This window comes from Terrapene carolina, unplaced genomic scaffold, assembly GCF_002925995.2.
Source record: "Terrapene carolina triunguis isolate 2854851 unplaced genomic scaffold, T_m_triunguis-2.0 Scaffold95, whole genome shotgun sequence".
Classification (NCBI taxonomy): Eukaryota; Metazoa; Chordata; order Testudines; family Emydidae; genus Terrapene; species Terrapene triunguis.
The window spans coordinates 921,637-946,414 of record NW_020664446.1 but is presented as its reverse complement, the minus strand read 5'-3'; the positions used below and the strand labels follow the sequence as shown (position 1 = coordinate 946,414).

Here is a 24,778-nt window from a genome sequence, read left to right as displayed (position 1 = left end):
TGCCGGGGAGCAGACACCGGCCGTGCCGCGGAGCAGACACCGGCCGTACCGCACGTGCTCCTGCAGCTGAGCACAGCGAGTAGCTGGGGAGAGAGAGAGGGCCCAGCGCAGGGAGACATTGCCAGAGAAGAGGCCTAGCAGGCTGGACTCAGGGGGGGTTGTGACCCCGACAGGGGGGCTAATGCTGGGAGAAGGGTCCTGTCACGTAGAGCCTGAGGGCGTGTGGCCACCCCCAGAGCAGAGTCCGACCCGCGGTGTCACCGCAGCGTGGCCAGGGCCTGGACAGGGGGTCTGCGACGTGTGAGGAGCAGACTGGGGGCTTTCCTTACGGCCCAGAGACGCTGATTGTGCCGTCCCCGTGCCCACAGGGTGGGGTCTTGTTTTCCTTTAGCCTTTTCCATTTTTCCATATTTTTCTTACAGTTGCTGTTTAATAAATCGTATGTGGTTTGAACGTAATGCAGGGATCAGTGGGTCAGGGACGTGGCCACCCCAGAGTGGAAGGGGAGCCCTTGCGGGCAGGCAGGCCCCCGGGTAAAGGGCGTGGGAGCGAGGACTCAGATCCTTTCGCTAAGCCAGGAACGCTCCCCACAATAGTGGGACTATCCCCCGCTCACACGTAGTGGTCTGTTAAACACAGTATCTCAGTGTTTCAATGCTGCTTCTTTCAGGGACTCGGGAGGCAAGTCGTGAGAGCGGCCGATTTAAATAAGTTTGGCTTTGCCACCCGCTCCTTCGCCTGCTGCAGTCCCCACTCACTACCCCAACATTGCATGGGCCCCAAGAATCCTCCCCCTGCATTTCCAGGTACCCTGGAGCCCAGTCCAGTCACAGTCTGCTCCTCGAAGTTACCTCCTTTCCACAGGCCACACTCAGCATGTCACACCTGGGGGCTATTCAGCTGCCACCCCCCGATCAGCCCTGGCTGGTTCCCATTTGTTAGCTGGGAGTTCAGTGGCACGGCTCCTTGGCCAGCTTTCCCAGTCAGAGTCTGGTAGCTGCCAGCCCCCCATGACCACCACCTGGCTTGGCTCACAGCCCCGTTTACCTGCACAGGGGCTTCCTGACCTCCCTGTCGAGAGTCAGGTGATTGACAACTGAAAACGTGCCGGACCCAGGAACAGCCAAGACCAAGTCCCCGTCTCCCCCAGCCAGTTCCACTGCTGACCACTATTCCTGAGCCCAAACGTGCACAATTCGGACCACTCGTGCAGGCCCCGACCAGAAGCCTGTGCCAACTCCAGTGCGCTGAGCCACCGCCGCTACAGCTGGGTCGCCCTCTCACCCCGCGCAGCCCCTTGGCACTCACGCACTTTCTGGATTTTCCTGATCTGGTCAGAGAGCGTGTCTAACAGGCGTGTTTTCAGGAAGTCCGTCACTTTGGCCACTCGGCCATCAATGTAGTAACTGGAATGAGAATAAGAAGGCAAGAATCAGACACGAACTACAGCAAGGAGCTGGGAGTAACTCTGTCCCTCACCCTGTCTTCTGGTCATCTGCTGGGCCACACCCAGACGGCTCCTTTGCTCAGGCTGCTCATGGACTGGGACAGTCCCTGCCTCATTCCCCCTCCCCAAGCACTGACCCCTCTCCTCCATGTGCTCCTGATCACGTCTGGACGTAACAGTTTGTTCAAGGCATGGAGCGAACTGCACCTGAAGTGCCAAACGCTCCCCTGCAGCAGGAGGAGCTGGGAGCTTGCTCACTACTCTGCCGATCACTACGGGTAGATAACAGGGCAATAGGCAGGTAGATACTTCACAGGGAAGTCGGAAGACCAGGAGCTGGCAGCCGGACCGCACAGGGATGTTGTAAGGCGTTACTGATTACTGTCTGTGAAGTGCTCTGAGATATCCCACTGAACGGGGGGCAGCCCCCCGCAGCAGAGGGGTGGAAATTCTAAATCGGAACGTGTCAGACTGCTGTGTAAGTCTGCGTGACTCCTGGCTTCTCTTTGTGAGATCAGTGCTCTGGCCTCGGACTCCCCCAGAACAGCAGCTACACCCAATGCTCACAGAGACTATTTCCATCCTTCTCTGCCTTCCACCTCCGAGCTCTCGTATACAATACACGTCCCGAATCCAGAGGGGGCACCTGCTGCCAGTCCACTGCCCAGGATGCCCAGGGACAAACGGGCAAGTTTTGTTTTCTGTGGCCCGAGGCACCAGGTTCTGGTGAGTGCTTAAAGCAGTCGGGAGAGCAGAGCACACTGAAGTAGTGTGTACCAAATCGTCCCCACGAAGAGAGCCCACACGAGGTCTATGCACCACGGACATCCCAGCCAAGCCCCAGCAGACTTGTGATGCACAATCCTTCAGCACAGGGGTCAATTTCACACCATGCAAGATGGATGCCCGGTACCACACAGAGTGACAAGAAAAAATTGGGACTAACTGGGGCCTGGTGGTCAGCCTACCAGCAGACTTGTAATTGTAAATGCCCTATAGCCAAAAGTCTCTCTCCTCCATCAGGTCCCTTCTAGAGACATGTTTCTCTGTGCTGCCCACAAATCAAACCGTAACTTATGCCACTCCAACACCTGCTCCACTCCAGCGGCTCGTAAGCAAGGGACGTAAGAAGAGGGACCTTGCAGTATGTCTTGTCTTATCTGTGTTTTTAGACTGCAAGCTGCTAGGGGCAGAGGCTGTCCTTAGCGGTGTTTCGTACGGCACTTGGGATAATGTTCTTAAATCCCTGACCATTCCGTGACCAGACCACCAACAGCTGGCACCAATGGGACTATGCTTTCTACAAGCGAGTTACAAACACAGTGGTCCCCGGGGATGGCAGATATGTAGTAAGGGACGGACGCTCTCAAGAACTGAATTGAAAAGCTCATTTAGACGGGCTTGGATGAAAGCACTGTCCCATGGGTTGAAAACTAGCTGAAAGATCAAACAAAGGGTTATGTTAACGGACATGGATGGCAGTTTGGGTAGCAGTAGCTAAGAACAGTTTTCGATGTCACTTGACCCCTTCGTTACTGATCTGGGCAGAGCGGGAATGGCACACTAATGTATTCACAAGTGATGATGGGTGGGGAGGTTCTATGAACATCAGTGACAGAAAGAACAACATTACCTGAGATTAGAGACGGGGCAGGAAATAGAGTGAAAACCAGCTTGGAAAATCCAGCTCGCCCAGCTGGGGAAGGGAATGTGAAAGGCAGGTATTCAGTGGGAGGGAGATGTCTGGGAAGCAGGGATCATAGAAAGGCCTAGAAGTGAAGGAAAGCATGTTACTCATGAATCCGTAACATGATACAGCAGCAAGAGAGAGCAATGTGATTTTGGCTGCAAGAGCCCAGAGGACATCCCGGAGTGAGGAGGGAATGGGCATCCTGACACGGGGAGGGCAGGTGGCGTGGCTCTGCTGTTCGTTCTGGGCCCCACATCATCAGAAAGACACTGACTGGCTGGAGTCCCAAGAAAAGCAACAGAAAGGATCAGCGGACTGGAGGAACTGCTTCCTGAGGAAAGCTGGAAAATGCCGAATGTGTCTAGCTTGGCTAAGGGGTAAGTCAGGGGACTTGACGCAAATCTATGAAGGGTTAAACACCATCGAGGGAGAAGATTTATTTAGCAGAATAAAAGGGAAGATTTCTAGGAGTAATGAGATGAAAGTAAAAAAAAGAACCATTGAGCTTCAATATCAGGAAAGCCTCTGTGACAGCCTGTGGAACTGTCTTCATTTAACCAGGGGAGGGTAACAACAGAAGACTCCATACCATTCACTAGCGACATCTTGCAAATCTCATGTCATGGAAAGTTCTTAGCTACTCCAACAATGGATGCTACAGGAATCCGAAACTGGACATATAGATTTAAAACTAAATTAGGCCAAGCCCTCTGAGAAAGAACGGTCAGGAACTCTCCTGCTTTGGCACCACAATGGACTGAATAATGGGTCTTTTCCATCACTATTTTACATGGTTCAAACTTAGGCAAGTCCATTCGAAGTCTTAAAAGTCAATAAAAGCACTTTAAAAATCAATGTGTGACTTTAGCAATTGTAACGTCTTTACAGCAGGAGAAATGTCTGCCAGGCTTGGATTACTTCTGGTTCTACACACAAGATGCAATGAAATCAAGTGTGCTGGATAAAAGAGTCACATCAATCCAGCCTCAGACAAGCCAAGAGCAGCCACACAAAGGTAGAGTATTCACAAGTCATTAAAGATCTCGTCCCCAGAACAATGATTTCTATTTAGGAACACCGCAGCTAGATCAAAGGGAGGATTCACCACAAAGTGACAATGGGTATTCAATATGGAGGGGCAGCCCTATATCTGCCTTTCAAACATTGGAAGAAGAGGTCTTGGTCATATTAGCAAATGGAATTTCTAGGAAAAGGCTGTATAGTGATTTTAGCACCATGTAATGCTTTGTGTGGTTCATAAGCTCCAGACAGCATCTGCAGCTCAGAAATGATATGGTCAGAGACACCACACACTTTACTAGTGACATCCACGGCTTTTAGAATTAACTTGCACCACAATCTGACAGGAGAGGAATGGTGTGAGGAAAACACCCTCCCTTGTGGGAACTACTGGTGAAAAGGGGCACTCTGGTCCTGCGCGCACCGGGGAGACATCGGCGCCCAGGAGTGGGGACTCCCATGTTGAGGACACCAACAGATCCTTCTAGTGGAGGAAATGGTGCGGTGCCGGCAGCTTCGGTGCCGAGGAGGTTGGTGCCGGCACTTCATTGGTGTAGCAGTCGGTGCTGGTGGCACCGCTGTTGTGTCGGCGTCGGAGGGGGCGTCAGAGTGGGTCTCGGCGCCGTCTCCTTCAGCAGCGTTGACAGTGCCGTGGTGGAGGAGGTAGGCTCGGTCTTGCCTCTCAACTCTGCACGGAAGCGCTGGGGATCGACAGAGGCCACTGTGTGGGCGGCGCTGGAGGACCCCGGTGCCTCGTGTGTGCTGAGCCGCGGTGTGGTCGGCACTGAGGAGAGTGACCTGGTTGGAGAATGCTTTCTCTTGGTCTGCTCTCTGCGAGGCGAATTAGAAGCTCGCTTCCTCGATGATTTTTTTGAGGAATGAGCCTTAGCTGAGTTCGATGGAAAGTCTCCAGTGAGCTATTCCCGGTGGGGTCTGTTGTCCTGGGTCCAAAGCTGGCCATAGCTACTTCGCCATCAGGATGAGTTTAAGCCTCAGGTCTGTGTCTCTGCGAGCCCGGGCTTTGAGGTTGCTGCAGTGAGCGCACTTCTAAGGGATGTGCAACTCACCCACGCAACAAACACACTGCAAGTGTCCATCCGACACTGGAACCACTTCCCTGCATGTCATGCAGTGTTTGAAGCCGGGTGAACCAGGCATTTTTTCCAGTTCACTGCCATTATCCTACCTAGTCTACAGATTTCTTTTTTTTAATTTTTTTTGAGAAAGAAGAAAGAAAGGTAAGTGTGAGGTTCTGTACCTCGGGGGAACACCCTACACCCCCATGTTCATCCTTGTAAAATGATTGTGTGGTGTCCAATGCAAAGTTTGTCACACTGGGTGTCTTCGGAAGGCTCATGGTGCACTGAGCATTGTTGTTATAGTGATGTTATAGGTTGTAATTTCATGTATAACAGTTATGAGGCTGAAAATGTGTCTTCATGGCTTAAAACAAGCCCAGGTAAAACTCTCCCGGAGCAGAGGGGTAGTTCACACCTCATCAGGGCCTGTATGGGACAAACCCAGCCCAGCCTCACAGGAACAAAGGACACTGGCCTAGGCAGCAACAAAGGATCTGTGGGACTCTCAAGTGAGTCACCCCCCTTCCCTTGGTCAGGTTGGGACTGCGATGAGGTAATGCTCACCTGACCCTGAAAGGGCGGGGGCAAAGCCAAGAGGGAAGAAAGAACATGATAAAAGGGAGAGACTTCGCCATGCTCTTCCTCTCTCTTCCACCTCCATCTACAGACATCACCACCAAGCGACTGAAGCGCTGATCAAAGGGGAGAGCCTGGCTGAAGGGCAACCAGCCAGCCTGTGGTGAGTAGCATCTAAGTTTGTAAGGGCACTGAAAGTGTTAAGATCAGCTTAGAATGCGTTTTGCTTTTATTTCATTTGACCAAATCTGACTTCTTGTGCTTTGACTTATAATCACTTAAAATCTATCTTTATAGTTAATAAATCTGTTGGTTTATTCTACCTGAAGCAGTGCGTTTGGTTTGAAGCCTGTCAGAGACTCCCCTTGGGATAACAAGCCTGGAACATATCAATTTCTTTGTTAAATTGACAAACTCATATAAGCTTGCAGCGTCCAGCGGGCACAACTGGACACTGCAAGACAGAGGTTCCTAGGATTGTGTCTGGGACTGGAGATATTGGCTAGTGTCACTCGCTTGCATAATCCAAGCAGTTTACATGCCAGAGGCTGTGCGTGAACAGCCCAGAGGTGGGGGTTCTCACAGCAGAGTGGGTAAGGCTGGCTCCCACAGTCAAGGATTGGAGTGACCGAGCAGATCACCGGTCCAGATAACACTAGGGGAACGTCACAGTAAGTAACTAGCTAATAACTAAAACATATGCTATCTAAATTACCGTAACACTATCTGAACAGTAGTACTATCTATCTTTGCAGGGTTGCTGGGACTCCATCTCAGGCCAGGGACAGTTGAGAAGGAACTGAGGAAGTCGGGTCGCACATGCGCTAGATGAGGCACCAATGGCACCGCGAGACAGGCACCGCGACCTGCACGGGCACTGCTGCTGAAACTCTCCGAGCGAAGATGCAGGGATGCACCAGCACCTGAAGTGGAGCACCCACAGGGACATCACTAGAAGAACAAGCCTGGGCTACTTCCTTCTCTCCCCTTGTGAGGTACATGGATCTCAGCATCATCCTCAGTCTCCCCAGGGTACACCGCCAGCAGCTCCTTGGTGTCCTGGTCAGCCGGCAAGTCTGGCAGGTCTGGTGAGTCCTCAGCGCTGCAGAGGTCCACTCTGGGCTCCTGCTCCAGCAGCAGGTGGGAAGTGTCTGGCTCCTCCGGCGGCTCCATCCCAACTGAGCTGCAAGGCCAACCTTCTATACTTCCTGTCCCACCCCTCAGCTTCCAGCGGAGCGGGCGCAGGTATCCTGGCTTCGTGCACCAACGGGTGGGCGCAGGTCCCTCCCTGTCAATCTTGGAGGGAGGCCACACCCCCTCACAATAAGCCTTTACTTTTATACGACCATACTAATGGACAGAGATCACTTAGGACCCTGAATTTCTTTTGAAAGCCATAGGGCTGGAGTGGTTAACCTGCCACACCATGGCGTAGCATTCTCTTTCTGTGACAGAATAATTCTGTTCCGGGGGGTCACTTTCTGGCTTCGGAAAGCAATGGGGTGTTTCTTGCAACTCTTGCCAATGGCATTAGTGCAGCACCTAGGCCAATATCTGCGGTGTCTGCGCAGCTCAGTCTGTCAAAATCTGGACTGGCCAGAACGGGGTTTTCACACAAGATTTTCTTTACCTCACCAAACCCTCTTGACATGCCTTTGACCATATGACTTTGGCTTGGTCTTTTTACATACGTTGTTGTTTTGCAACGTCACTGAACCCCCAAACCAACGGTCGGTAATGGCTTACCAGCTCTATGAAAGACTGGAACTGCCTTTTGGTGTGCAGCACAGGCCAATTAACAATAACTTCAACCTTTAAGGGATCAGGTGAGATTTGATCACCTACCCAGTGTCCCAAATAAGGCACCGTGGCTGCTCCAAGTGTATATTTAGACTTTTATAGTCAGACCAGCCTCTGAGCTTTGACAACACAATTCCCAAGTGTTTCTTGTGCTCAGTTCCAGTGTGCTAAACACCGCTATAGAGTTGACGTAGGCCCTTGCCAAGTCCTGTCATCCGTTTAACACGTGGTTCACCAGCCTCTGAAAAGTGGCTCCTGCAGTAATGAACCCGAATGGTAACACTTTGAATTCACACAGTGCCAGAGCAGTACTAAAAGCAGATCTTTTCTGTGACTCGGGTTGCAAAGGAATTTGCCAGTTCCCTTTCACAGGGTCACATGTGGTAAGATACCTAGCTTTGCTCACAGAATCTAGCAGACCATCAATTCTAGGTGTAGGCTAAGCATCGGAGACAGGGACGCCCCAGGCTGGCTGGTCAGGAACAGGTGCTAGTAACATCCTCCAGGGGGAATTCAGCACGGGACAGATCATGTTGCTACGCACATGCCACCAGGATGCTACTAACCAGCAAGTTTCAGTTTTCACCTGACACCTCACGAGGCAGGCTTTGTACAAAGCTCGTTACACTGGTGCATAGGGTGTGACCCCACAGTGCTCAGGGTCACAGCCCCATTTCACAGATGGGGAACCGCAGCACAGAGAAGGGGGATGAGTTACCCAAGGCCACCCAGCAAAGTCTAGGGCAGAGCTGAGAACAGACCACAGGTCGCCTGCCTCCCAATCCTGTTCCTCCTCCACTAGGCCCACGGTCCAGCTCTGCAGCTAACTCCCCCACTGTCCCGCCCCCTCCATGGCTGCATGTTTCCCGACAAGGGAGGGTCAGGGGGTTTTCTTGTCTGCGGTTGCCCTTAATGCAGGTTAGTCCCAACGCGGGCTGATTCGTACACCACCCTCGTACCTGTCGGAGCTGAAACGCCGGAGCAGACAAGGCAGCACAGATGCGAACATGGGCTCAGCTGGCTGAGTCAAAGCCTGGCAGAGCTAGGGGCCCCTCCGCCTTCACTAGAGGAGCATGGCCTGTGCAAAGTCTGCAGGGCCTTGTCGCACGCGGCAGCATTCGTTAGCCAACATGCCTCCAAAGCCTGCTCTAGACAAGCCTAAGAGGGCAAAGCGCAAACTTCCCCTGAGCCTGCACCATGGATGGCTCCTGCAGCTGACACTGTCTGCAGGGACTCCCCACCTGCAGAGCCGCCAGCAGCAGGGCCTACCCCCCACCCCGCGCCCCTGGGGGGAGCACACCCCCGCCAGCAGCGCCTTCCACCCCGCGCCCCTGGGGGGAGCACCCCCCCTCCAGCAGCGCCCCCCCACAACACTGAGCAGCACTCCGCCGCAACCCCAAGCCCCCTGGGGGAGGAGCAGCATGTTCCCCCCCAGCACAACCCCGAACTCCTTAGGGGAAGCATCGCCCCTCCCCCGCCACAACCTTGAGCGCCCCGACCCCAATTCCCTAGGGGGAGCAGCACATGCCCCCCCCCCCCCCCCCCGACCCCGGGCCCCTGGGGGGGGGGAAAAGCAGCACGTCTCCCTCTGCATTAACCCTGAGTGCCTGGGGGGGAGCAACACTGCCCGCCTGCCACGACCCTGAGCTCCCGCGGGGGGAGCAGCGTCCCATCACCACAACATAGGTAAGTCACAGCCTCACTGGTCTAACATTCTTTTTTTCCCACCCACAGAAATTTTCCCCAAAAATGTAGAAATGTCTGTTTTCAAACAACTTATTTTTGAGTTTTTGGCCAAATTATTTTGACAAAAAAACCCCAGCAACCCAGAAGTTTTCTATGGAAAGCAGACACTTTTCAGGAAAAAACTGTTTTGACGAGAACCCAATTTTCTGTCGAAAACCAGGCTCAAGAGAAGATTCCCAACTAGCACTAGAGCCAGGCACTTGGCATGGCCGCCCTGTGCCCCGTCCCTAAAACCCAAACACTCAAACCCATCAGCCGGGCCCCAAATCATGAGATTTTAACAATAATACATTTGGGGTTTGTTTTATTCCCCTCTTGGGTTTTGAGCCCTTAGCTGGAAAACACGACCCAGGTGCTGCCTTTTTCTGCACCCACAAAGGCTAGAACTTGTTGTTTCAATGACAGCCGAGCTTCTCATGTAATCACATGACTCCAGCAGCTGGAGCTGTGTATCATGGAGCATATCACATAAATACACAGACTCGTGACACAGGGCTGGGCTGGTGACACTGGGACAGGACAGGTTATGGAAGGGAACCAGTAATAACAATCACTACCTAGTTCTTACCTAGCGTGTTTCATCCCTAGAGCTCAGAGCTTTACAAAGGAGATCAGTGTCATTAGCCCTACTTTACAGGTGGGGAAACTGAGGCGCAGAAGGGGAAGTGACTTGCCCAAGGTCACCCAGCTGGTCAGAATAGAAGCCAGGGCAGCCTGGGCTCTACCCATTGCTGCAGAGCCGGGGTCAGGGCAGCCCGGCTGCATGTGCGGAGGGACCTGCCTCACCGTCTAGCAGCACCAATGCGCCGCACAGGACAGGGGCAGCGTGTCAGACGCAGTCACCCCCCCACGCCCCATGAGGGCAATGCCGGGCCCCAGGGTTCCCTGGCTACTCACGGGGCCTGGCTGCACCTCTGCCGCCCCCTCCACCTCTGGGTTTCCCGCTGCCTTCGGAATCCTTCCCCAAAAGAGTCACAATTAGGTGCCTGGCCCATTAGCCTCTTACCCTGTTTAATGACGAGAGCCCCCAGCCCCTGAGCAGCTGGTTCTGTTTACTCCCCCGTTAATTTAGAGAGGGACCTTTGCCCCTATTATCTGACCCCTTCTTTTATTTCAGTTAATTACATTAAAGCCAACTTCCCAGTGCTCAGGAATTTCCGGATCTAGCGTGTTGCCTGCCACTACAGGGAGAGTCTGCTTAGAATTCTAGCGCCCGCGTGCCGGGGGGCTGAGCGCGCGGTCCCTGACGGCCAGCCGGGAGGGGCAGCAGGCGGCAACAGTGCGGGGAGAGCTGCTGCTGCCGTCCTGGCACCTCTGCGCATGGCCAAAGAGCTGTGTCCCAGAGAGATGGGGGGCAGCGCCACCCCCGCCGGGCACACGGGGGGGGCAGCCCCACCCCCGCCGGGCACACGGGGGGGCAGGGCACAGACACAGACACTATTATTTTGTGTTTTCAATCAGCTTTCTCCCATTTCTCTCACCAGACCCAGCCCACGGCCTGAGCTGGCATCTCCTCCCCGAGAGGCCTTCTGTGCTCGCGGTGACCCCCTCTCCTCCAAGCTCACATGTCCACACATTGGGCACACACTTCCCGCAGGCCCCATGTGCACACCCCCAAACATACAGGCCCTGCCCGTGTACATCCCTAGGACAACCCAACCTCCGCTTCCTTCCTCCCCCACACGTCCAGCCCCACATGAGCAACACGACTAACACATCTCCACTCAGCCAGAATGCACACGCGGATATCCCAACCCCCCTCCCACCCACGCCCGCCCAAACCCTCTCAAACCGACCCCGCCCACGCCCACCCAAACCGACCCCCGACCAAACTGAACCCCCTTCAACACATGCCCCTGCTCAAACCCACCCTCCTCCCAGACTCAACCCCCCCCGACACGCCCAACCAAGCACCCTCAGTACACCCACGCCCAATCTGGACCCCATCTCTGACACCCCCACCCAAACTGAACCCCGCCCGACACCCCCCCCACCCAAACGGAACCCCGCCCCCAACACCCCCCCACCCAAACCGAACACTGCCCGACGCCCCCCACCCAAACCAAACCCCACCAACACACGCCCCCCCACCCAAACCAAACCGTGCCCCCGACACGCCCCCACCCAAACCGAACCCTGCTCCCGACACACGCCCTCCCACCCAAACCAAACCCCACCAACACACACACCCCACCCAAATCAAACCCAGCCCCTGACACGCCCCCCCAAACCGAACCCCGCCCCCAACATGCCCCCACCCAAACTGAACCCCGCCCGACACGCCCCCCACTCAAACCAACCCCTGCCCCCTAAAACATACGCCCACCAAATTAACGCTGCCCCTGACACACGCCCCCACCCCAACTGAACCCCCCAACAAAGGCCCCCACCCTGATACACACTCCTGACACGCTCAAACCAACCCCCTGACATGCCCCCTACCCAAAGCCCCCCCAACATGCCCATGGCACCTGCCCCGATCCCCCCCACCCCGCCCTAACTAAACCTGCACACACCCACACGCACACGCACACTCTGAAGCCGGAAGCATTCCCTCTGTGCGAATGCCAGGGATCCCTTCGTTTGAAGGGAACGTTTTCACACTGTGCCTGAGTCACACACCCCAGTAGCAGCTGCACACACCGCTAGGAACAATGTGCACAGCTGACCCCCAAGACTCCAAAGCCAACGGGGCAAACCAACAGGGCTCATGGGTAAGTGGGCAAGACCAGGGCCTGCCCCTTTCTTTAATCGGGCAATACGTTTTCAGTCTGGGCAAGGACACCAAGTGGGCATCGAAGTCCGGAGGAGGGCAGCCTGAATGACTGGAAATACCTTCTGGAGTCCTCTGCTCTCCAGGTGCAATCCCTGAGGGGTCTACCCGATGACAAACATTGACTGGTAACCAAGCACAACAAACAAAATTACAAAAAGAGCAAGTCCTACCCGCCACACCCAATTCGAATAGAACCTCTCCATGCACGTCTGAGCCGCTAACACACTGAGACAATACTACTTCATTATGGAAGGGGAGAGAGGGACACAGTGAATTATATCAGTCAGCTCAAGAATATCTGGAACGTCTGGCAAATCTGCGTCTAGAAATCCAAAGAAGGTCATATTTTCATCAGAGATATTTGAAGAGTGAGGGGAAAGCGGAGTTCACACCCAGCCAATCTGCCAGGCAGCGTTTTTTCTGGAGCTCCCTGGGTGGAGCAAGCAGAGCATTTTCAAAGGACTAACAGCTTTGACACATTATAACCAATATCCCACGAGGATCGTCAGGATTTGGAAAAGCAATGTTCATATTTTAAGCTAGACACCAATTTAATTTCATCAGCATTAAAATAAACTGTCACCTGCTAATAATTTTCTTCTTGGTTACAAAGAGCTTGTTTGGTTGGTTTGTTTGTTTGTTGGAACAAAGAGGGGAGAGATGCCATTATGATCATTATCCACAGACACAATCCACTGCCAGTCCCCACAACTGGTTACGGGTCCACACTGCAGACTTGGAATTCAAAGCCAGGACGAGGCCCCATAGACCAGAGGAGGCCCCACAGACATGCGGCCCTTACATTACATAGCTGGAAACAATTCAGCAAAGAACTTCTTGCTCACGCCTGCTGTATGCCGCACCTCCCGAGCGCACAGCCAGGCAGCACCAGAGCGGCAGGACACCGTCCACGGACCCTACCCCCAAAGTTCCCAGGAACTGGGAGAGGGAGCCCTCCCCTACTGATCCAAGATGAATTTGCATTTATTTAGCCTGGGAGTTTGTTTCCGCTAACAGGCCCTGATCCAGGCAACTTTCCACTGATCAGGACTTATCAGAGGAAGCAAATTCCCAGACTAAATAAATGCAATCCGCTCACGGTGTAATCCTGGGAAACAGACCCCCCAGCTGAATGCAGGTCACCCCTGCTCAATATGAGCCTGAAGGCAAGGGCCGCGGTACTGACTCCAGCCGCTAGGCCGCGCTGCCCCGGACTCAAGGGCCGCTGCTTTCACTCTGACCCTTGGACCTCAGCGTGGTGAGGTCCAAGACAGTCGGGTAGACAGTAACCGCGGTGTCCACGCACCCACTATCCACCTCGACCGGGGACGGGGTGTGCACACACCGCCACACTCTCTTTCTGCAGTTCATAAACCTGTTTCAGACTTTACCTAAAAGGGTGCGTTTGGCTGAAGTGCTTGGGAAATCTCAGCTCAGGTTACAAAGGCTGGTGCATGTCCTCTCCACATCGAGGGAGGGATGGACGGGTAATAAACTTACATTGGCCAGGCTTCTGACTGGGCAGGACGGTACGTAAGGCTGGGGAGCTGAGGGGAATTGGCTGGTGCCTTTCTCTGTGTGATTCTTGAGTGGCTCTGGGAGCATTCATGCAATCGAGCTGGCTGAGGGGCTCCACATGCTGTTGTGCTGAGTGATAACAGCACCTGGAGGGGTTTGCTGCTTGTCACTAGCAAAGCATTGTGAGAGACAGCCCAGGCTGGAGACTTAAGGAGGCACAGCGGTACCCCAGTTCCAGGTTGCACCCCCGGGGATCCCACCACACTCACATCCTTAATGATATTCTGAGGATCTGATGGATGCCTTGCCAATTGATTATCAGTAGAGGGATGGTTCCTGCCGGAGTTTTCTCATAAAGAACTCATTTTACGCAGTCGGGGCACCCTCTTTTATAATGTGATTCTGACTATACCTCAGACCCTGCACATGTGTGTGAAAGTTTCTTCCTCTTTTTCCTTATTTGTACTGTGTCCTCCAAGAATATTGGGGTACCCCGTTTTTCATAGGTTGTTTGTAGTTCCCTTTATTCTCATTAGCATTTACACACATAGTGCACCCTGCGATTAGGGCATGTGATAGAAAAATGTGACTACCTGGTATTGTGTAGTCAAAATTACTCTTACCATTAATTTATTTTGCAATACCCCCTTGGTGCATCTTTTCCCATAATCTTGTGGCACAGGGTCATTCTTTGGTCACTTACTTATATCCAGCATTTCTCAAGCCTATGGCCTAGTATGGCTAAGCTGATATCTGACAGGCCGCAGTCTGTAGGCCTTGCATTTCAGCCCTACTTAGATACCGAATGCTACTTATCAGTCTTATCCTTCTATAACCCTACAACTTCACTCTATTTACCATACAATGATTCTATGTGACATAGTGGATGAGTTAATTATAACATCACACAACACACAATAAATTAATGATAAAATGAACTGATTGGCTATATCAGGGGTAGGCAACCTATGGCACGTGTGCCAAAGGCGGCACACGAGCTGATTTTCAATGGCACTCACACTGCCCAGGTCCCGGCCACCGGTCCGGGGGTCTCTGCATTTTAATTTAATTTTAAATGAAGCTTCTTAAACATTTTTAAAACCTTATTTACTTTACATACAACAATAGTTTAGTTATATATTATAGACTTCTAGAAAGAGACCTTCTAAAAATGTTAAAATATATTACCGGCACGCGAAACCTTAAATTTGAGTGAATAAATGAAGACTCGGCACACCACTTCTGAAAGGTTACCGACCCCTGGGCTATATTATGCAAAAGTCCCAGAGGTGAATTGCCTCCTGGTATAGTTTGGTGGCTTGTGCTCCTCCCTGGCTGTTTATGTAAAACATGGCCACCCAATTATCTGTTAGAATTAATACATTTCTCCCTACTATGTGGGGGAGGAAGGCCGAGCAGGGCAGATGCACCACTCTTAACTCCCTGACATTTATATGAGTCTTTAGATCTTGAGATTAGAGGGACCCCATGTGAGCGTCCCAAGCCAGGGAGGATTTGTCTATGACTAGAGTGAGGGTTGGCAGCAGGGGGACACGGGGTCCCCCATGCAAACTTTCAGAAGGACCATTCAACAATCCAGAGATGACAAAACTAACATTGGCACTCGGACCACTTTGCCCAGCTGATGACGACTCAGGGCATACACAGATGCTTGCCCTGCCTACAGCTTTCTGAGATGCAGCCTGGCGTTGTTGAACTACCGAGGCACACGCTGCCAGGAGACCCAAGCGACTGAGGCAGTTGCATGCTGTGGGGAGAGGGTATGCTCTCAGCCACAGCACTAGGTCCCGTAACGTTTCAAACCAGGATTGCGGTAGAAAGGCCTTGGCCTTCGTGCAGTCTAAGGCTGCCCCATCAACTCTATTCTCTGCACTGATCTGTCTCTATTTACTAGGAGTCCTATCATGTCAAGGTGGACAGGACTGTGGATAACACTTGAGCCTCAGACTGGCCTCTGATCAGCCAGTCGTCCAGGTGCAGGAACATATGGACTCCCCATTTTCCTAGATGCACTGCCATCATGGTCAAGCACTTCGTGAATACCCGAGCAGCAGATGACAGATTGAATGGAAGCACCGGGAATTGATAACGGTACCCACCCATCCACCACGAATCTGAGAAACGTCCAGGGGTTGTGGCGTATTGCCACATGGAAGTAAGTGTCCTTAAAGTCGAGGGCAGCATACCTGTCCCCCTGTTCCAGGGAGGGGATAATTGAAGTTAGCGCAACCAGGTGGAATTTTATTTTCTTTGGGAATTTGTTCAACTCTTAGATCTAAAATAGGCCTGAGGCCCCTGTGACGCATGGCCACAAAGGGTTAAGCATCCTGCAGGATAAATGACCCAAATTCAACCTTTAGAGACAAGTTAGAAAAGTATGTAAATGGTGATTACAGCCATTCCATGCTAGATAGGCCAGAACTTTGAAATGCAAAGCAGTATGGTTAGAGAATTGGAGGCGATACTAATTGTCTGTGTTTACGTACATCTTGTTAGATGTTCCCCATGGAAACAGATGGTTCCTGTCTGTCACTATAGCTATTGAGTCAGAGATCAAAAGGGAATATTCACATTTAGAGGAATCTCGGGTGAAATAGCGTCACTGTCTATATGTCTCTTTAAAGCTATATATGAGCTACTTAATGGATAAATTACCTTATGTTAATCCATGTGGTTGATTACTGGTGATGTTTGGGAAACAGAAGGTTATATCAGAAGCCCAGTGTTCACCCAGGACTGTATGGTCAAGGGGCTGCTACAAAACTGTAAAAAAGGATCAGGTCCCAAGAATCTTTTAATCTCAGATCTGCTGGATGCTTCACGCAGGGGAAGCTTAAGTCATAAGACCAAGATCTCCAGTCCTAATTTGGATCCCCCTGAATATGAACATTGGACTGTAACCTACGGAGTAATTCTGAAAGAGCTCTTTGCAACTACGAAGCTCCCCATCTCCCCGATGAATCTGATCTCAGAACTGCACTCATGTCTGTATGTAGACGGATCTTTTAACCAATACTCCCTCTTTTCTTTTTTAATAAATTTTAGTTTAGTTAATAAGGATTGGCTGTAAGTGTGTATTTGGGTAAGATCTGAAATATTCATTAACCTGGGAGGTAACGTGTCCGATCCTTTGGGATTGGTAGAACTTACATGATGAATAAGATTTTCAGTAATCCTCATCACATTGGACTTGAGCGTCTGGGTGGAGGTCTGAGGCTGGGTTGCTTTAAGGGAACTGTGTTGTTGGCTTCTGGGTAACCAGTGAGGTATTATAGAAGCTGTTTTGTGCTAATCTAAGTATTGGAGTATCCACCAGCTTTGGGGATTGTCTGCCCCATTCTTAGCAGTTTACCCTAATTGAGTAATTTCAGTGTGGCTCCCTGGGACCCCGGTCACAGACCCCTTTTGCCTTGGGAATGAAGAAGTTATGGGAATAGCCTTTCCCCTTGAGGTACAACAGGACTTCCTCTACGGCCCCTGCCTGAAGAAGAGACTACACCTCGGGTTGAAGGACAATCTCTTGAGAGTGGTTCCTGAAGAGGGAAAGGGTGGGGGAGAAATGAACTGGAGAGCATTTTCCAGTTCCGCCGTGCTTAAGATCCAAGCACTTAGGAAGTGGGATAAGGAATTGGTAAATGAAAGGTGGGGAACTGACGGAACTATGGTAACCGGTGCACTGCCCTCAACCAGCCCATCAAAATGGCTGTTTGGACAAGGCCGCTGGATGGGATGAGCAGTGGAGGACACTCCCTAGAACCCCAGCCCTTTCTCTTTGGCAGATCTTGGGACCGGGGAGCAAAAACTTTGCGCCTGTACAGCTGCTGTAGATGAAATTGTTTCCCTTTCATTGCGGGACTATAGATTGTTGCCCTGGAATCTTTGAGGCTATGGAGCCTACCATCCGTTTTTTCTGAAAACAACAAGGGATCTTTGAAAGGGAGGTCCTGGATGGTCTGCTGGACTTCTGGCGGTAGCCCAGGTGACTGCATCCACAAACACCTTCTCATTGTAGTCGCTGATGCCATGGTTCGAGCAGCCAAGTCTGCACTATCTAAACTGCCCTGGACAACAGTGCTGGCGACCAGCTTACCTTCTTCCACCATTCCTGCAAACTCCTGTCTACAGTCCTCTGGTAACGTCTCTTTAGATTTTGTTTTCCCCAGGACTCAGGGTGACTCTTGGTTTGCAATCTTGAGCTGCAGACTTCCTGACGAATAAAGTTTGTGACCAAACAGATCCAACAGATCTTTTGGCATCGATGCCTGTTGTCCTCGTCTGTCCCGCTCATTGGCAGCTGCCATTCAGGGAACCTGAGGAGAGCAGAAATGGTCATGCCCCTTCAAGGGGATGTAGCACCTCCTCTCAGTTTGCTTTGCCGTGGGAGGCCAGAAGGAAGGCGTCTGCCAAAATGCCTCAGCCGGCTCCATGATGGCTTCGTTGGTTGGCAGAGCTACCCTGGCAGGGGCTGTCGATACCAGAATGTCCACCAGCTTGTGGGAGCATCCACGCCCCTCTGCCTGGACGTCAAGCACCAAGGCCATACTTCTCAGTAGATCTGGATGAGCCCCTGTGGTCCTCTGGCAGCAGGGAATCACTCGCTGGCTCAACACCTCATCTGGTGATGAGACGACAGAGGCGCTGGAACTAGAAGTCTGGGTTGGGGGGGGGCTGCTGCACTCGCCCCCCTTTGAAATGGTTTCCATTACAGTATATCCAGAGTTTACAGTTTGGTTCAATGGCTCTCAGCAGCCGCACTATAAACATTGTTCCAGCTCCCCTGTGAGACGAGGACGCCACAGACTTTGAGGTGGGGGCTGACCAATGTCTTGTGGTGAAGAAGCTGCCTGAGAGACTTCCGGCTGGTTGGTACTGATCTTGGTATGGGGAACTGGAGCTGGAGACCCTGGGTGCCGATGCCCCCAAGTGCTCTTGAAGATAGTGAACAAGAGGGTCGAGGGGAGGTCCTAGCTGGAGAAGTGATGTCCCACGGTGTCCAGACCTGCCACTGGTACAGGCCTGGACCCATCCTCATCCGGACCATTGTCACTTAGAAGGAGGCCAGTGCTGAGGTTGCTGCATGGCCCATGGTGCCCAGGACTGAGGGGTGGGTACGTTCCCCAACCTGAATGGGATACGGATGACCTCACCTCCGAGTCAGCAGAAGAAGAGTCTGATAGCTCTGACGATGGAGGGGCAGAACCCGCTGAGACTGAGAGGGGTGGCAGTACTGGCGACACCATCGGAGGTTTGTCCTGCTCCAGCTTTTGTGGAAGCTTGGGAGGTAACAATACAGTAGGCTCTTGAGGCAGCGAGGTAGGTGCAGGCATCGGTGCTGGTTGTAAACCTTCTTGTACAGCCTGTGAACTGGTACCAAGAGGCTAAGCAGGTTCCTTGCGGCTGCGCATGTCTCCAGAGTGGTTGGGAGGGGCGCTGCAGAGATCTTTCAGGGGACGGCCCGACAGACCTGCCACAGGGTCCAGAGGCAGCAATCTCCTCTCGCTAGGCGAGGAGTGCTCCAGGGAGAGCCTCTCCCCTGAATGTTTCGCAGAGTCTCTGCCTCTACTTGGCTCCGGTACTGAAGCTGAGGAAGGCCTGAGCCTTTTCTTCAGTACCAGCGACTGGGACAGAGGACATCTCCACACTGAAATGGACGTCCTGTGGGCGCTTCCCCCAAGTGATGACTCTGATAGAGGGCAAAATGCTGCCTCCATAAGTAAGCACGTGAGCCTCTGTGTTGCCTTTGAGCGGGGCGTGATCCCTTTACAAACGGGACATTTGTCCCTAATGTGGGATTTTCCCAAATGGCGTAAGCAGGCCAGGTGTGGGGCGCCGACTGGCACAGGCTTAGCACAAGGCCAGCAGGACGTAACCCCGGAGAGCTGGGCATCATTCTGGTACCGATCCCGGTACCGAAAGATAAAAAGTGGTCAAAAAAGGCCCAACATGCAAACCCAGCACTGAGAACTGGCTAAGTTCTAACAGCAACAGACGATATACTCCCGGGAGTGGGGAACACATTTGTCACAAGCAGCCTGGCAGTGCTCTGACAACCATCAGTGGCAGCAAGAAGGAGTTGAGAGGGGGCAGGGGTGTTCTGCCCTCTCACACCAGGGTGGCAACAGAGGGCTCTCGGACCACCCCGCTGGGCCCCGCGGAGGGAACAGTCTCCGACCCCGGTGCACGAGGTGCGCACCTGCAGTGGAATGTGCCCGTGCAAGCAATCAAAGACGAACCTGGAAAGCTGAGGCTCACGGGGAAGGGGAGAGGACATGGAATAATTTACACCAAAAAAGCCAACACCCTGTGGTGCTCAGTGCCGCTAGTCAGGGTTTGGATTGCAGCCCCTGGTTTGTAACGTGCCCCTCGTTGTCAGGGGCGTGGGTGGGGCTCAGCTTGTTCCCTAGATCATAGGTAGGTTCCTGACTCTCTAGCAGGATTAGGGGCATGGGCGGCACGTCCCGTAGGCTGGGGAAGGCTGAGCCGACCCAAACAGCCCTGCATGGCCCCACTCATGCTCCTCCCCGAAGCCCTGCTAAGTGCTTGCCCTTCTCCCTTGACCCCAGCCCCGGCATGTTGCTCGTCCTCAGGGAAGCAGCGTGCTGGGGCTAGGGCGGCCAGGACATGTGGTGGTTGGGGCTGCCCAGTGCTGTGTGTGTGGGGGGGGGAGGCTGGAGGCACTGGGGCTGCTCGGCCCGTGCTTGGGGGGGGGGCAGGGGGGGGACTGCCCTTTGCTCGGGGGCTGCGCGCCACCTGCCCCGCATCTCCCAGCTGACGCAGGGGGCGGTTCCCGAGCTCTGAGCTGCTGTGGGCGCCGGGGATCCTGCAAAGCTCCCGGTCTCCACAGGTGGCGGGGATACCCCAGAGCTCCAAGCCCCCACAGGGGGGAGGGGGGACGGGGACACCCAGAACTCGGAGCGGCCCCCGCAGCTGCCCAACCTCTGCAGGCAGCTGGTTCTCCCTGGTTTGTCAGGGATATTTTCAGTAAACGTCAGGGACAGGTCATGGGCTTCCGGGAATTTTTCTTTATTGCCCGTGACCCGTCCGTGACTTTACTAAAAATATCCCTGACAAAATCTTCGCCTTACCCATGACACTCGAACATGCTCCAAGCCTCTCTGCCAATGGCGCTATTAACCCTTTCATTTTGTAATTTGGGGAGTCAGGTGAGAAATCAAGCATTAAGCTCTTGCTGACAAGCCCATCCTGGACTGGAATCTGGGAGCTGACATAAAAGATTTCTGTGGGAATCTATTCTCCAGCTCTGTATCCTAGTTACAGTGCTGTGCAGTGGTTCGTAGGTTATTCCTGTAGGTGGATTCCCCCTGGGCACCCAGTCTCTGTTTCCTACGTAAGGTGGCAGAGAATCCAGCTATACGTTACTCCTGGGGCAGTAATGTAGTTACCATTGGACTGAGTCTTTCTCCCTCTGGCTCCGGTGGGTTTAGATCCAGGCCACCAGCCTGTGAGAGGCAACAGCCAGAGGTGCAAAGAGAAGCAGGATACACAGAAGGACTTTCAAATTGTTCAGTGGCGCACCACATGCAGCTTCCTTCTCACCTGTCCCGTGCAGCCTTGCCAAACCCGGATGCTGTCTGCCTACCTTACTAGGGGTCAGGAACCCGGGGCAACAAAGGAAGCTTGGAGGAGAGTTTTTTCCACTTTCAGCAGTTTGGTAGCCTGGGAGTGGTGACTAGTTATTCAGAGATTCCAAGGCCGGAAGGGTCACTGTGATCACCTAGTCTGACCTCCTGTATAGCACAAGCCAGAGAACGGCCCCGACATAATTCCTAGCCCAGATCCTTTAGAAAAGCAGTGCCAGTGCTGGAGCTCCATCACAGCCCTTGCTAAGTTGGATACCCAATGGATAATTACATTCACTGTTAAAAATGTATGCCATATTTCCAGCCTTAATTTATCCCGCCACTGGCTCTTTAGACCTGTCTCTGCTAGACTGGAGAACCCATTATTAAATCTCTGTTCCCCAGGTAGATACTTACACGCCCAGCCTAGGGGAATAGCAAAGGCTAATGCATCCCTGCCAGGGCGTGTTTCCTATTGAGCTGCCAGGGGATGGCCTTTCCCGCCATTTAAGCACAGTAGAGTGGCTGAGGAGGTGGTTTCCAGGGGTCTGTCCCTGTCACAGTGACCGAGTGAACCTAGACAAGATGTTAACTCTGCCCTAAACAACAACATCTCATTGCTGCACAGCTGCTAGTGGTGGAAAGTAAAAGGAATGGTGAATACCTACTGTTGCCAGGTAACAGCATCCACTGTGCGGCCAGCCACCTTCATGAACCTGTAGGAAACAAACGAAGAAACCATGTAAGCCTGATATTGTGACAGCGGTTGATGAGCAACAGACACTCCTCCCAACTCACATGATGGCAGACACAGTCACTGCACTGGCTGCGGCTGAACTGGATTCATGTATCCTTAAATGAAAGAACCAACCAACCAATTATTATAAGTGTCTGTTGCATCTCCAGCTCAGAACACAGGAGGAGGAGAAAGCCAACCCAAGATCAAGGCCTTGAGCATTCTTCCAGGACATCAGATCTAGGAGGATTATGGAGGCACTTTAGGAGCTCCATAGTTAAGGTGGCAACAAGGTATGTGCATGAATTAGTCTCTTGATAGTTCATGACTCAGAAGTCTAAGCCCATGGAAGATGCTCATCCCCACACAACAGTCATTGTTAAATTAGAGTTCAGGTTGTTCAAGTGTATTTCCTCGCACGCCTAATACCAAAACCAAGGCGGTTCTAGATTATAGATTCTATTCACACCCGGCACACTGCCAGTCTCCAAGCATTACCTTCCTGCCACCAACACACTAACGGCCTCTCTAGTGCTGTCACTTCCTCGTCAGCAATACCATCACCCTCAATGCTTACATCAGAAACCATGCCCCCAAAACCACACTGCAATGCACAGTCTGTGACTAGTTTGTTATAAAACATATTATGAATATACATACAAAAATATCGATTTGTATATTTTAATGACAGCTGTGTGCGTGTGTTGAGCAGTGAGCATTGTACTGTGATATTTTTGGGAAGTCACTGTAACTATTGTGACATACGGGAGAGTTCTCCAGACCCGTCTCATCTCTTGCCCTGTAACCTGGGTTCCCACAACACATCCCCAGTCCCGGATTCCTCCCCAAAATGTATACACAACTTGCCACCCTAAATGGAGTTACCCAGACAATGTAATTTAAACACACTGGATTGGATTAAACAATAAAACTAGATTAAAAACAAAGGAAGATTGGATCTTAAGTAAGACTGAGTACAAGTCATGAGGCACAAAAGTCAGCAATGGCTGTAAGAAAAAGAAAGACAAGCACTTCCTAACGTAACAAACTAGATTTGATTCCAGGTAAATTCCTTACCACATTCTTCAGGCGGTATTACTGACCAAAATCTTCAGACCATAGTCCAGCGGTTTGTTCTTTTGTATTCTTAGGGGCAAAGAGGGAGATGGACAGGGACAGGGAGAGAAATCCATTGCAGTGTTTGCCCCTCACTTTTATCATTCAGCCTATTCATTTCATTTGGTGGCCCCTAGTTCTTGTGTAATGAGAAGGAATAAATAACACTTCCTGATTTACTTTCTCCACATCAGTCATGATTTTATAGACCACTATCGTATCCCCCCTTAGTTGTCTCTTTTCCAAGCTGAAAAGTCCCAGTCTTATTAATCTCTCCTCACAAGGAAGCAGTTCCAGACTCCCTCATCATTTTTGTTGCCCTTTTCTGAACCTTTTCCAAATTCCAATATATCTTTTTTGAGATGGGGCGACCACATCTGCACACAGTATTCAAGATGTGAGCACACCATGGAATTATATAAAGGCAATATGATATTTTCTGTCTTATTATCTCTCCCTTTCTTAATGATTCCCAACATTCTGTTTGCTTTTTTGACGCCGCTGCACATTGAGTGGATGTTTTCAGAGAACTATCCACAATGACTCCAAGATCTCTCTCTTGAGTGGTAACAGCTAATTTAGACCCCATCATTTTATATGTATAGTTGGGATTATGTTTTCCAGTGTGCATTACTTTGCATTTATCAACATTGAATTTCATCTGCCATTTTGTTGCCCAGTCACCCAGTTTTGTGAGATCCTTTTGTAGCCCTTCGCAGTCTGCCTGGGACTTAACTATCTGGAGTAGTTTTGTATCATCTGCAAATTTTGCCACCTCACTGTTTACCCCTTTTTCCAGATCATTTATGAATGTTAAAGACTGGGCCCAGTACAGACCCCTGGGGGACACCACTATTTACCTCTCTCCATTCTGAAAACTGACCATTTATTCCTACCCTTTGTTTCCTATCTTTTAACCAGTTACCCATCCAGGAGAGGTCCTTCCCTTTTATCCCATGACAGCTTACTTTGCTTAAGATCCTTTGGTGAGGGACCTTGTCAAAGGCTTTCTGAAAATCTAAGTACACTATATCCATTGGATCCCCCTTGTCCACATGCTTGTTGACCCCCTCAAAGAATTCTAGTAGATTGGTGGGGCATGAGTTCCCTTTACATAAACCATGTTGACTATTTCCCAAGAAAGTATGTTCATCTACGTGTCTGACAATTTTGTTCTTGACTATAGTTTCAACCAGTTTGCCCAATACTGAAGTCAGGCTTACCAGCCTGTAATTGCCGGGATCACTTCTGGAGCCCTTTTAAAAAATTGGCATCATATTAGCTATCCTCCAGTCATTTCGTACAGAAACTGATTTAAATGCTGGTTACAAACTACAGTTAGTAGTTCTGCAATTTCACATCTGAGTTCCTTCAGCTCTCTTGGGTGAATCCCATCTGGTCCTGGTGGCTTATTACTGTTTAGTTTATCAGTTTGTTCCAAAACCTCCGCTAATGACACCTCAGTCTGGGACAGTTCCTCAGATTTGTCACCTAAAAATAATGGCTCAAGTTTGGGAATCTCCTCACATCCTCAGCTGTGAAGACTGATGCAAAGAATTCATTTAGTGTCTCTGCAATGGCTTTATCGTCCTTGAGTGCTCCTTTAGCATCTCAATCGTCCAGTGGCCCCACTGGTTGTTTAGCAGGCTTCCTACTTCTGATGTACTTAAAAA

The 24,778-nt window shown here is 51.6% G+C and overlaps 1 protein-coding gene across 1 annotated transcript in view; it reads right to left on the bottom strand.

Annotated features, from left to right (window-relative positions):
• Window positions 1-24,778, bottom strand: part of HPSE2 (heparanase 2 (inactive)) — a 264,923-nt gene that overhangs the window by 43,295 nt on the left and 196,850 nt on the right. Inside the window, exons 6-7 of the mRNA XM_024213019.2 lie at window positions 21,922-21,969; window positions 1,313-1,406 (exon numbers count right to left, since the gene is read on the bottom strand). Of these exons, the coding sequence (XP_024068787.2) occupies window positions 1,313-1,406; window positions 21,922-21,969 (142 nt within the window). The remainder of the gene's footprint in view (window positions 1-1,312; window positions 1,407-21,921; window positions 21,970-24,778) is intronic.